This window comes from Acanthisitta chloris, unplaced genomic scaffold (genome assembly GCF_000695815.1).
Source record: "Acanthisitta chloris isolate BGI_N310 unplaced genomic scaffold, ASM69581v1 scaffold41308, whole genome shotgun sequence".
NCBI lineage: Eukaryota > Metazoa > Chordata > Aves > Passeriformes > Acanthisittidae > Acanthisitta > Acanthisitta chloris.
In genome coordinates, this window is record NW_008688333.1 from 29,715 (window position 1) to 43,102 (window position 13,388).

The 13,388-nt window shown below is 38.8% G+C and overlaps 1 protein-coding gene across 1 annotated transcript in view; it reads right to left on the reverse strand.

Annotated features, from left to right (window-relative positions):
• Positions 1 to 11,856, reverse strand: part of SMG1 (SMG1 phosphatidylinositol 3-kinase-related kinase) — a gene marked incomplete at its 3' end in the record, with an annotated part of 41,392 nt that extends 29,536 nt beyond the window's left edge. Inside the window, exons 1-4 of the mRNA XM_009080959.1 lie at positions 11,810 to 11,856; positions 9,545 to 9,708; positions 5,154 to 5,309; positions 496 to 632 (exon numbers count right to left, since the gene is read on the reverse strand). Coding sequence (XP_009079207.1) covers positions 496 to 632; positions 5,154 to 5,309; positions 9,545 to 9,708; positions 11,810 to 11,856 — 504 coding nt within the window. The remainder of the gene's footprint in view (positions 1 to 495; positions 633 to 5,153; positions 5,310 to 9,544; positions 9,709 to 11,809) is intronic.
• Between the last annotated feature and the right edge of the window lie 1,532 nt (positions 11,857 to 13,388).

A 13,388-nucleotide genomic window follows, 5' to 3' on the forward strand; every position in this document is an offset into this window, starting at 1 on the left:
CATTAGAGACTTCAACAAACCATTAAAAATCTAAAAACGTAACGAAAACAAAGACTTATTTACTTCTCTTCCCATAAAAGGGAACCGACAAAGGTGCTTAGTTAGAAAGCTAACAAGACTAATAGCTGTGTATTTTTAATTTAAATACAGAAACAATTCTTGAAGACAACACATTTTACTTCCTTTTCCCTGTTTCCTAATGAAAGATCCAGAGAATATTGCTAAGACCAGTCAAAAAAAACCCCACATGCCATATCTATTCCTACAGCTGATGCATTCAGCAGTTTGGTTTAAGGCAGGACACTAAGTAAGCAATAATCCTGAATTATGGAAACAAGACAGACAATCCAGGAATACACTCTCCTTTCCTACGGAATGAAATTCCTTGTACACAAGATATTCCTTGCAGACATTCTCCAATACTCAGATTTTTAAAAAGACAGTTTCATAAAATGAGAAATATTCCAGTGTTATGGAAAAGGAAAAATTACTAACCGGTTTGTTTTCTGATTGCTGAATGAATTCTTTCAGTTGCTTTACAGTCGCCAGTCTTCGGTCTCTGTCGTCTTCCCGAGTAATCCTCCGAAGAAGATTTGACAGTCGAGACTCGTCAGAATAAGACAACGATCGCTCTGGAAAAGGTAATTATCTGATCAATAACTCCTGCATTATCCAAAACATGTATCTGTGAACTCAGCAAGCCATACTAGTAATTTGAGAAAAAATATAAAAAAGGAATTGTGATTAAGCTTAAACTTAGCAAGAAGAAAGTTAAATGTAAAATCTAATTTAGCTACCAAAATATTTCATTTCTTCCCATGGACAGCCCCAGTACCTGTGTAGAATTCGTCTGGATCTAAGCAGAACTGTTCTACACAAAAAAACCCTGGATTTAGTTCCTTCTACATAAATGGAAAAGGGTGTGGTAAGGTTAAATCAGACTCCTGACTGAATCTATAAACAAAAACAATCCAACAAATACTACTGAAGGAAAATGTGGAAAAAACAAGCTGCTTCTTGAAGCAAAGAACCAGATTTAAGTTCAAGTGACTATGAAGAAACAAGGTTTTCTCTACTGTTTTGGCACAAGGTGGAGGATTATGAGCTGGTCTCTGATAGCCAACAGAGCTCTGTTTCAAAAAGGGAGATAGAACTCATCTTCCTTTACGGAGGAACAAAAGCCACAGTGTGCAGAGGTGCAGTGGCTGTTTGCTTAAGTGGATCATAATGCAGGAGAATTAACAACTTCCTCAGAAAACATTTAAGTTGACCAACAGCACTCCTGATACCAGAGGAGGTCACAACTCAGCTTACCAGCTTTAGGTACCAATTACCTGTGAATTCATACAAACAATTCATTTCCCCCATTTGCAAAAAGGAAACAAAGTTTCTTTCAAGAAGTTTAACTTTAGATGTTTCATGGTGGTTAGCATTAGAGGATTCATGGAACACGATGAGGTTTTCTTAGTCAACATGACTAATGAGAAAATTCGAGACAACTGTGGCCTTTTGCTGTGGTATGTTACACATCAGTCATCTCATGAGAGCAGCCATAAAGACAACCTGGTTATACTGGAAAAATACTGACAGAAGATGCCTGCCAGCCTGGGAACCTGGAGCATCCCTGAAGGGCAGTTGGGTACCTAAGAGCACGAGACACCTCGAGATACCCTTGATAAGAACAAAACCAAGAAACTACAACAACAAATCTGTTGTCTGTAAAGATGGAAAATAGACAGTAATGGTGGAAAACATTCTGGGAAAGCAGGAATCAGCAACAGCTATTGGCTGCTTCAGCTGGAAAAACAATAGCAAATGGGGAAATCAAACTGGTCTGAGAAAATAAGAAATAGCATCATCTATGCTGCTCCAGGTGAAAACCAGCAGCTAGTAAAAGCTACTGGTGGCTCTGAGTGGTTACATCCTACACTCCCTTTTATGTCTAACAGTATAAAAATAACTTGATTGCTACTCAAAATTAAGCTTCTCCCCGAGATCTCTCCTTGCAAAGACTTTACTCTGTGAGATCTGGTGGGCAGACTGGACCCTCACTGCAGATGCCTGACTTGACTCCCAGACCTGTGACACAGATCATCTCTGAAGTGAGATTTTGACTGTCATCAGTCATCGCCACTGCTGGGAGAAGTGTGGTGAGTGCTGCACAAGTCATACTTGAACAGTATATAGGTGTGCATGCAAGTAACTAATCATAACTATAGACTTGCTTTACTAGTGGTAATTTGCAGTACCTTGAAATAAATTTAAGAAACAAAACCCCTTTGTGTCCTTGTGTATTACAGATCCTATGAAGCCACCCACAGGCCAGTAACTCTCCTAAGTCATGACATCTAAGGAGAGCACGGCTTCTGCCTCATAGTCATGAACAATATTCTCAACCTTATTTTCATGTCTCTATTTTTTGAATTTTAAAATAACAGTATGAACAAAATAGGCTTTGATAATCTGTTTCTTGTCAGGCATCAGTTTAAGCAATTAATTTTGAATACACCTGACATTCTGAAGGATTAGGCAGGCTTAGTAAACATTAAAATAGCAGTAAGACTCTGAAGGATCAAATCTATGTTTTATTCCTAGCCAGCACAACTACCCAAGGCATGTTGAGATGCTATCTGACAGGCATGAACAGCCTTTCTTTTGAGATGTCAGTGACTTTATGGAAGACTAAGGCATACACAGCCATTTAGGAAGCATTGAGATTCTTTTCCCTTGCTTTATCTAGACGCCACAGTCTTCAGTAGTGGACAAAATGCCACGTTTCTGGTGAGAAACCTAAAAGGAATCATGATCAACAAGGACATCTTCTGAAGCAGCAGCTGAGGTCTTCCAGAGAGATGGTGTCAGACCAATAACTACAATCCCTGCTAGATGGAAACTTGCATGGGAACATCTTGTATTTCTGCCCAGAGCTGAGCTAGCAATTGTAGTCCAAGGCTTGCCTGCCAGTGGTCCATATATAGCCAAACTTCAGAAAGATGAACCTAATGCAATTATCAATCCAAAAAAATTTAATCAGCCCTGGAGATGAAAGAAAAGGACTAGAAGGAACACTGATGCCTGCCCAGGGGTGTACCATGCCTATCATTTCTTTAAAACCCGGGCAGAAGTAAAGGGTCACCAGACCTCTGTTCAAATGGAACAGTTTGGAAACAAAACATGTGCAAACAAGAATGGAAGTTTTTTTTAAAGCTTGATTATAAAGAAAATTACACAGACTACAATACACAAGATAAGTGCAACTGCTAGTCATGAATAATTCTACATGAAAACTCTGCTAGAGAAGCAGTTTACATTACTGAAGGGATCCTGAAAACTTAAGCAAAGATATACTAGATCTAAAAAAAAAAGATCTAGCATATAGACTAAAAAAAGTCCCCGCTCCTGTCCCTAAAAACACTGATTGACTCTTCAGTGTGAGATGAAAAGCCAACAGTAAGTATAAGCCTTGAATTAATTAAATTCACAACTTGCAACTTTTTAGTGCTGTCTTCTGTCCATTTAAATCTTTGTTTGTAATCTCTCCATGGAAACCCTGATTTTTTAAAATGGTTGTGATGTTCTACACACAATAAAAAAAAATACTGAAACCAGAACGGTATAAATAAAACCAACGCCATCACCAAGGTTGCTGGTACGAGACACATTTAAGTGCTGACAGAATAAGACACACTGTTCAAAACTTTCAACTAAAGCACCTTTGGTTTTATTCAGTTAATATCTAATGAGCATTGGCATTACTCCCCAATAGAGTGTCATGTATTTGTTGAGTTACAATCATAACCTTAAAAAAGCCCCACAAAACACTAACCAAGAGCATGACTAAAGCTATACCAATCAAAGCTCTAGTTAATGAACACCTGTATGACTCCCACTTCATGAAAAATCAGCAAGGTCTCAGCCACATGTTAACTCACTCACAGAAGACTATTTTTTAAATTGCTTAATGCATACACTAACAATAAAGTATTAAAGAATTTAAAAAATAAAACCCTGCTGCAACACAATCCCACTGTATTTTAAAGATTATATGAAAAACCAAAATCATAGAATCAACCAAGTTGGCAAAGTCCTCCAAGATCATCAAGTCCAACCCTACTGTGGTTACTAAAAGGACTAAATAATTTTTATATCAAGACACCAGAATGGGATTATAAAGTCTGAGTTTACTCCAAAGATCAGGTTTTTGAAACAGTCATGTCACCCCTTGCCTCAGTTCTTCTGCCTGCAAAGCACACTGAACACCCTTCTTTAATCTTTTGCCTCCTCTGAAACATAAATCCCTGAGAAGAAACACCATGTCCTAATACGTTTATAATGTGCCTGGCATAAAGCAGCCACAGTTTTTATCGCTGGCCCAACTACTACTTACACTAAGTGATGCAATAAACTACAGTGCTTAGTCATAACAAAGTTTCTATTTTCATTCAGAAGTCCTTGGAATAGCTTTCTATTTTTTTTTAAACTATGATTCAAAGCTCAAATAGTGGGAAGAGTGAAGCCTTCTTTCTCAAGCACACATGCCCAGCATTCTTGCACCCTCTTGCAACTCCAAATTTGTTCTCACTCCATCTCCCAAGGCTTTGCCCATATTCTTATGATGCCTCCAGTTCCTCCCTGGCCTCTAACCCTCAGCTGAGCAAGAGGGAGCATGAATTGTTGTAGGCTCACAAGTACACACTGAGTAATCAGCTGGTTCTGTGTGATGACTAGCTGACCTGCAGGCCAGTGACAACAGGTAACAGTTGAGCTCACCATTGCTGCTTTTCCCACACTAGGGACTCATTAATTAACTTTTTTACTCAGGCACGAATTTTCAACAAATTCTCCTTCTTAAAGCCCTTGATCTCTTTGCCAAATTTGGCTAACCTAAATAAGGGTTCAAAAGCTATTTAAAGGAAATTGAAAGATTGATAGCCTAAGCCATACAGTCAGAGATCTGCCTAACCTGTGGAGGAAGCCTCAGTGCGGGAACAGTAAATACAAGATGACAGTTTCCATCAACATCATCTATCATAAATCACAAAAAAATAAAATGTATTTAGATTGCCTAATTGTAGTGAACTTTGCATATTCTGAACACAACAAATGTTGCCAAAAAGAGAGACTCTTTTCCTGAAAATCTGTGATATCCTTACCTTGTGATTTCCTCATGTCTTTTGTGGCTAAAGCACGATTCCCATGTGGAACACTGGTAAAATCAGGATTGGTCACATTGTTAACTCTCAGCTCTTGCCCCAACGACTTCCGACCATAAGTATTTTCCCCAGATCCTCCATTGACACTGTAGCCACCTGTGGAAAAACCAGCATGACATTAATACAGGCTATCAGACCATGCATTTAGTAGGGTAGTGAGTTATGAGTTATTAAATTCATAAGCAAATTAGCAGCCCCATCCTCTACCACCTTCTCTGGTTTGCTTTTTCACTACCACATGCACCAATGTTTTGTTATGCCTTGTAAGTTTCCAGGTCACACATTCAGAATCTCATCAGTCTTTTTTGGAAGCACATGAAAAAAAGCTCTCTTGCAATGAGGCTTAACAAGGATTTTGTTGCATTTAATGTTTTCTTGTTATTATTTTGACCTTGCACTTTACAAGGCCTTTCCTGTCAAACTGCTAGAACACATGGCTAGATATGTTCACTTACTTGCTCCTTGATTATGCACATCAGATTTCCATTGTTTTATTATAATTCCAAACAGGCCCAGTAAAATAGCAAAAAAAAAAAAAAAAGCTTTTGAAAACCTAAATATTATTTGTATGTACAGACTGAACAACTTCCCCCTAAACAAAGTCAACATTTTCACACACTAATACTCACATTAATTAAACTCCATCCACATTCTCCCACTTGAGACACATCTTTGGTAACAATATAAAACAAAAATAAAAGTGTCATTTTGAGTCATTCAGTTAACCTTACTCCTAGATCCAAAAGAATATACATAATCAAATGTTGAGACTAAAAATCTTTCCAGCCTGACACATCACTTTGAGGGGAAGGGTCTTCCTCTCAGTGCTGTGCAGAAGTGAAACTGTCCCCTGAGCCTGCCCAATACTTCACTCGATGTGTTGGAGCTCACTTCCAAGGTAGCTTTCTACAGTGCCTTCCCTGCCTGAGACAGGGAAGAATCCAATTAAATTAAACCCAGGACAACAAAAGCTATGCAAGACTTCTTTCAGAGAAGGTATATCCACATGTCCACCTGCTTCAATATATAAAAGAAAGTCTGGGGAAAAGGAGAGGTGGCTCCCCCTAAAAAGAGGCAGCCTGCCAAGATAAAGGATGGCTAAAACCAAGTTCAAATATCAAGGTAAATCTGGACCTTAGTAGATATAAAGAATGTCTCTTGTTAAAAAGCAGATGTGAACCACTGGTAGACATTTGTGCATTTCTACACACACAGCACTACCCTATCATTACAGAAAACCCTGTGCAAAGTCTCAGCTGTAATTAGTTAATGACAATGACAGTAAAGATAGCTCATCTATATTTGAATTTACAACATTAACTCTTACAACTCAGTTTTTAAAGATAAACTTGCAGGAATTACCACCTTAACATTATTTTGTCATAATAAACCAACATTGTCCTATGAAGTTGGGGCTGTTCAGCCTGGAGAAGGTTGCATGGAGATCTCAGAGTAGCCTACCAGTATCTGAAGGGGCTGCAAGGGAGCTGGGGAGGGACTCTTTGTTATGTTAGAAAGTGATAGGATAAGGGGTAATGGGTTCAAATTGAAGGGGGGCAGTTTAGGTTAGATGGTAGGGAAAAGTTTTGTCACTGTGAGAGTGGTGAGACACTGGAACAGGATGTTCAGGGAAGCAGTGAATGTCCCAACCCTGGCAGTGTTCAAAGCCAGGGTGGATGAAACCTTGAGCAACCTGATCTAGTGGGGAGGTGTCCCTGCCCAGGGCAGGGGGTTGGCTCTAGATGATCTGTGAATTCCATTCCAATCCCTAAAATTCTATGATTCTATACTATGATTCTCTGAAGGAAATTTCTCCTAACTGCAATTCACACATTTAAGACTAAATAGAAGTCTTCAAAGCAACAAAGAAATTAGTTTAACTGATCATGCATTCAGGCCACAAACATCAACTATCAAAAACACACACACTACTATATACTACTGGAGTTCTTAAAGTTATTTCATACTTCTCCTCTTGCACACAAAACATCTCACCTTTCCTGGCTGTCTGCAAAGGCATGTAGCTTTTGCCTCAGCACACCTGGCATTACCTTAAATGAATTAAACACATACCTATATTCTTCCACTTGACACAGACTGTACATTTTTGGCATTTACTCCAAACCACAGTTTGTTTCAATAAAAACCAGCAGGACAATCAGGCTGTACAAACTATATTCTTTTGTCAATAAGGCTGTACAAACTATATTCTCTCTTTTCAATAATCTCCTGGTCTGAAAAGTTTTTCAAAAATCCCAATATATACATATTCCATTCATTTCCCTTTAAGTGTTAAAGCTCAGGCTAAATAAGAATATGATCAGTTATATGCCTGTTATTAATTTTAGCATAAATATGCAGACACCAGGACAGCGTAGTATCCTTTTAGCAGTAAGGATGGTGAGGCCATCATAGTTACAAATTAAAAGGGAAAAAAGCATTGCAGAAAGGACAACATCTCATCTCTAAGTAAAAACCCACTCTATTTCATTTCAAAACTGCACATCTTCTATCTTCCCTGTCTTGTTTTACAAAGTAAAGGAGAGAAGACAAAGGGAGAGCTCTAACTGCAGTAATTCCACTAGTTAAGGTGAAGAGCTATTTACAAAAACTAAAAAACCACCAGCCAAACTAATCTTACAGATGCAGAGCAAAAACACAGGAGTCAACAACCATAAGCTGCAGCAAGAGAAATTTGAACTGAGTATGAGAAAACAATTATTTACCAGAAGAGTAGTAAAGCACTAAACAGGCTCCCTAAGGGAGGCTGCAGAACCTCCCAGCTTGAAGGTTTTCAAACCTGATAAACTTCCAGAAATTATCAATTTGGGAGTAATTTTTTATTATCCACACCAGCAACTGGAGGGAAGGAGGTGGTAGGGAGTGCATGGAAAATCTTGAAGGTCTTAAAATGAAAATTCCATGTTGAGAGACTCCAACAGATGAACTGAAAACTTGTAGTTAACAAAGAAAATATTCTGCATCTGTAAGCTTACAAACTTCTCCAAAAATAAAAATAAACTAGAGATACCTGGAATTTGGTTTTATAGTAGAAAATATCCTGATCTTGTCTTTCCAAGTCACACCTGAACAGAACAGAATGAAGTGCTGAGCTAGCAGAGACATGTCCTGCAAGGCACAGTACTGGAGGGAGAGGTATGTGCATTTTTGTTTTCAAATGGCACTTTCCCAGCAACTTCACCAACCACCTTTCTCAACCTGTCCAAAATTTACTATTTCACTACACTGCCAGCACATTCTTTACATACTAGCACACTTCATATTGTAAGAATAACCTACCATCCAGTCTGTGCTGAACACAGTCAAACATTCCATGTCAGCAGACACACTGACAGACACACTCACTTCCTAAGCAGTTTCTCCATTAAAGCTGATCAAATCTTAAGGTGTCAAGGTATGCTGATGAACATGCTTCATGCTTCAGCCACCTAATAACAGTACCTACTACTTAGAAAAAATAAATTCGCACCCAGCTGTAACTTCCCCTAAGATACAGCAATTATTTACAGTTAGTTACAGGGCAGAGAAGCAGGGGGAGTGTGAATACTTCTTAGATTCCTGAACAAAAACTCCCACACTAATATTCCTGTGAGATTTTTTTTGAGTTTGGCCTGCCTGAAGAATTACACAGTCTAAACTGTAACTCCTATTTGATACCTGTATTTGGCAATTAAAAAAAGAAAAAAATCAGAATACAGATTTCTTTTTCCTAAGTATGAAAAAGATTCTGAATGTTCAGCTATTTTCTAGAGATTGCACTTCCATCCTAAAGAAAAGAAACCAAAAAACCTCAAACCGGTGAAAGATGTATGAATCACACATCATGTGATTCACATGAAGTCAGACTGAGATATACAGAAGTATAAATTGCCATTAATGATAAAAATATAGATCTGATTCAAAAAGATTCCTGCTTGGTGCAGTAAAGCTGCAATAGGTAAATCAGTTGTAGCCTGTTTAATCTGGCAGTCCATTTCCAATACCAGAAGCACTAGAGAGTATTCAGGAAGAAATTACAGCCTGCAGACTAGATACAACCAGAATACTATTCTTCAGAAGAAAGTGTTTATTCTGTTCATGCATCATCTTCTCTTGCATTCTCCTCTTATTGCAACTGCATATTTTCCCAGTATTCATATCAACCACAATATTTTTTCAATCCCTGATCAATCTCAAAACAGTGATACTGTGGCAATGAGTCCAATCAGTTCACTGCCTTTGGGGGGGGGGGGGGGAAAAAAAAAAACCAGTTTACTGCCTTTCTCTGAACGTCCCCTCACAATTTATACATGAAACAGCAATCTGTATACCTTTTTCTTCATTCTGTATGTCAGTGTGGACTCTGATATCATCGTGTCTTTGCCGAGACACCACAGCTGAATTTGAGGGTTGTAATCCATAGGAGGCAGAACTGCCCCGATCTCTGGATGAAGAGTATTTTAAATTGTCCTGGTCAGCTGATGCACTGTCAGTTCTACAAAGAGAAAAATATTTTTTTATGTAGGGGTATAACAGGAGTGGGACTCACATTCACTCACAAATACAACATATTTCAATGACAATCCCAAATGTATTTTCCTGTGTCAAAGAAGTTGTACATCTAACCTGTTTCTTCAAAAGTGACCTTAAATTCACACTGGGATGAGAACAGACTAATTATCACAGCAACATGCAAAGGAAATGCATCCTAGTGTGCCAGTGCCTTTTCTCAGGACATTCTCAGTTATTTCAGTTGGATGCCTATATAAGGAAAAACTACTTCCCAGAGGTGACAAATAAAATACAACTAGGGATAAGTATGTACCAGAGCTTGATGATAGTGACTACTATTTGTGAAAGTCATCACTAATCCACACATGAGTATTTACATAACATGCCATGGGCCTTATTGAGCAATATAAACCCTTTTATTAGATGGAAGCTTTACGAGCATGTAACTGATAATCAACGCAGAAATCACATAGAAAGTTTTTGCAAAACCAAAACTGTAAAACAAGGAAACAGGCTTTGCTGTGCAAAAAAACCTGAGAGGTAAATTAGGCCCTGTTCACCTTCAGAGTAAATGTCTGCAGACAAAAGGTGAGTTAAAAAAAACTGCATTAAGTTTAAACCACTCTCATATCCGAAAACTGATTTATAGCCCAGAATAAACTTTTAAGGAAAAAGATGAAACTTATGAAACCAACTGCTCTCACTGGGCATAATAAATGCTTTATTTCTTTTAAATACAGGAACTTCAATGAAATTAACTTGTGTGCACAAGATTTCACAACCTAAACTCAACCAACCACTTAGAGTGCATTTTTATAAACAAAGCTGGTGGTTTGACATTAAAACCAGTAAAACAACACCCCTCAAAAAAAAAAAATCAGCAAAATTTTGTTCAACTCAAGTACATTAGGAATCACACTACTCAGATTATTTACAGTGAGCTTTCCTTTTTTAGAGCAAGCTCTAAAGGTCTACTGTTTTTTTCTTTAAGCCTTGGATAGTTCATTTGATTGTTTAACAAAAAAAAGCAGGACAGATCATACCACTAAATTAACTAAATTCGTCTGAGGACATGTTCTTGAGAAAAAAATATTTTTTAATTTTCAAGAGAACATTGTGATTAGAACTGGTAAACAAATTCAGGGAAAAGGAGTCAAACACATCTTAAGGCCAAGAGGGAAAAACAGAGGTAACATTTCTGAAAAGCTGTTGTTACTGAAGCTGTGCTGAAAGCTTCTTACTGTCAAGTACAGCCTCAGCACAACTGGAAGAGTAATACCATGAGGGCTGATATTTGCAAAACCGACTGGAATTAAATACACACACATTCTATTCTCTTGAGAATGTTAAAACACATTATATTATTGATTAGAATAGGACAAAAATTGTGCTTTTGCCCTGCTCTCACGGTGCCAAGTTGACACTAGATTTGCTTGCCAGGTATTATTCCCTTTTGCACTATAAGCAAATTCATTTTTAGATATACACAGTAAGACACTTTTCCTCATTCAGTATTCACTGTGCCATCACATCTACTGCTTTGCTGAGCACTTGCTTGGACTATTTATAAAATAGGCTATGCTACTCAAGAGGCAAAGCCTTAGTAAAAGTCTTTGCTCATGACAGTCAAGTAAGATTGTAAAAGTCCTTATACAGTTGGACCATCATCATTCACCTGAGCTATGTTGAACAACAAAGTTCTGGACTGTACCTTCAGTGGTATGAACTTTAAATGTGCCTCCATTATGTGCAGATTTTCCAGGCAACTACAGAGACCCCAGATTTTCTCCCTTCTCTAAAACCTCAGAAACTCCCAGCTCACTTAGAGCAATTATTTCAGCCTTTCGATGAAACAGGCTGACAAATTTTCAGTTGGTAAATTTAAGTACTGATGAGGTCTTGAGTTTACCTTCCCAAAGGGCATCGCTTTTTTAAGGCAATGTGCTGTAAACTGAATCATCTCCAATTGTCAACCATTAAGCCTGAAATTCCTACATGTGAAGGCAGGCTGATTAAATGTACAATTTTTAACACTGCTCTGCACATCCCAATCAACTGAAGGACTCCACGTGTACTCAGCTAACCTCACTTCCCACAGCACAGCCTTGGACCGTTTCGTAAAATTTTCCATTGTGGTAAAATACGTAAGTCTATTGTTTCCCTGGGAAAACCCACACACTCAACTCATTCTGGCTTGGAGAGTGGCTCTCTGCAAGCTAACCTGCTCACACTTTATCGCCAACTAAAAGGTGAGTCCAATTTCATTTTAAAATATTTAACTGTTCTATCTATCAATTTAAGAGACGGTAGTTCCCACTACAATCAATGTCTGGCTTAGATAGCCAGCAGTTTCCACCCTTTCTGTATGACCCAGAGAAAAAAATACTTCCTAGTGAGATGTCCTTTCAAAAAACTAGCCTCTGTGCCCCAACTGACTGCTATGGTCTGTATTGTTTTGGGGGAGCATTTTGAACAGGAAGGAGCTTGTGATGAGACTCGGACCAGAAGCAGAGCTCACCACCTGATGGGCCTGTGCATTTCTAGCTGCCCAGGGACACACACCATTTCAACATGGGAAGCCAATTCAGGAATTGTACTGCTGGCTCCTGCATCAGCACTCTGGGAACTCATGGCATGACCTCAGCAAGACCTGGGGCTGCGACCCCAGTGCCTGTCACCTGCACCTCCCTTACCAAGGAGCCCAGACATGAGGGTGACACAGGGCACTGCTGTGCACACACTGAGTGTGCACAGGAAAAACCACTGAATTTCCAAATACATTTCAAAGACACCATTTTTCATATCAGGATTGCAGTTATGATTTTGAAAGACAACCACTTAGAACTCAAATGCAGACACTCACTCTAGACAGGCACTTGCCAGAGGCTTACAAGTAATGAGTTTTTCCACCTCCCTCCAGCCCTTTAAGGTACACTGCAGCCCTCCCACCAGGTGATGGGAAGAACAGTACCCCTGGCTCCCTCAGCTCGTGCCCGCATTTCAGGAGGGCACTGTTCCTGCTCACTCTTGCTGCTCACTTGGTGGTATTTCCACTTTAATTACACTGCACCAAGCAGATGGCAGCTTACGTGACAGACCTGGTGCTTAACATCTTCCAAACAAGTCTCTGCAACAACAAACGTTAAGTTATATACACTGACATTGTCACAGATCTAACAAACACCATATACCAACACAATCATAATGTACAAAGTTAGCAACAGAGAAGCAGAAGTAAAAATACAAATGTGGCATTAGACAAAGTCAGAATGTGAAAAGTGCAAAGATGAACATGACTATGATTACCTTATTCTGTAGCTTCACAAGCTTATTTGGCACTTTATGACACACTACTCTCTTTTATTTCCACCTGAAAAGCTTGCTGATGGAGACTAAGCAAAGTACTTCAAGAGCTCACATGACAGTTTTCATCTGTGCCTGGTTCTGGGTGGAAGATTACCTGATCACCACCACCAACTCAGTGCACACACTGTTTTAGCAATATCGTTTATACAGAAGAGACTGAACTGAGTTTTCTGCAGGCTGAATTTGAACCTGCCTTTATCCATCAGAAAAAGAAAATAGTTCACCTACCTAAATAAGCAGAAATGGCCACTAGTGTGTAGCCCCCCTCCAAAAAGGCTATTTTTTTTCCACTGGCAT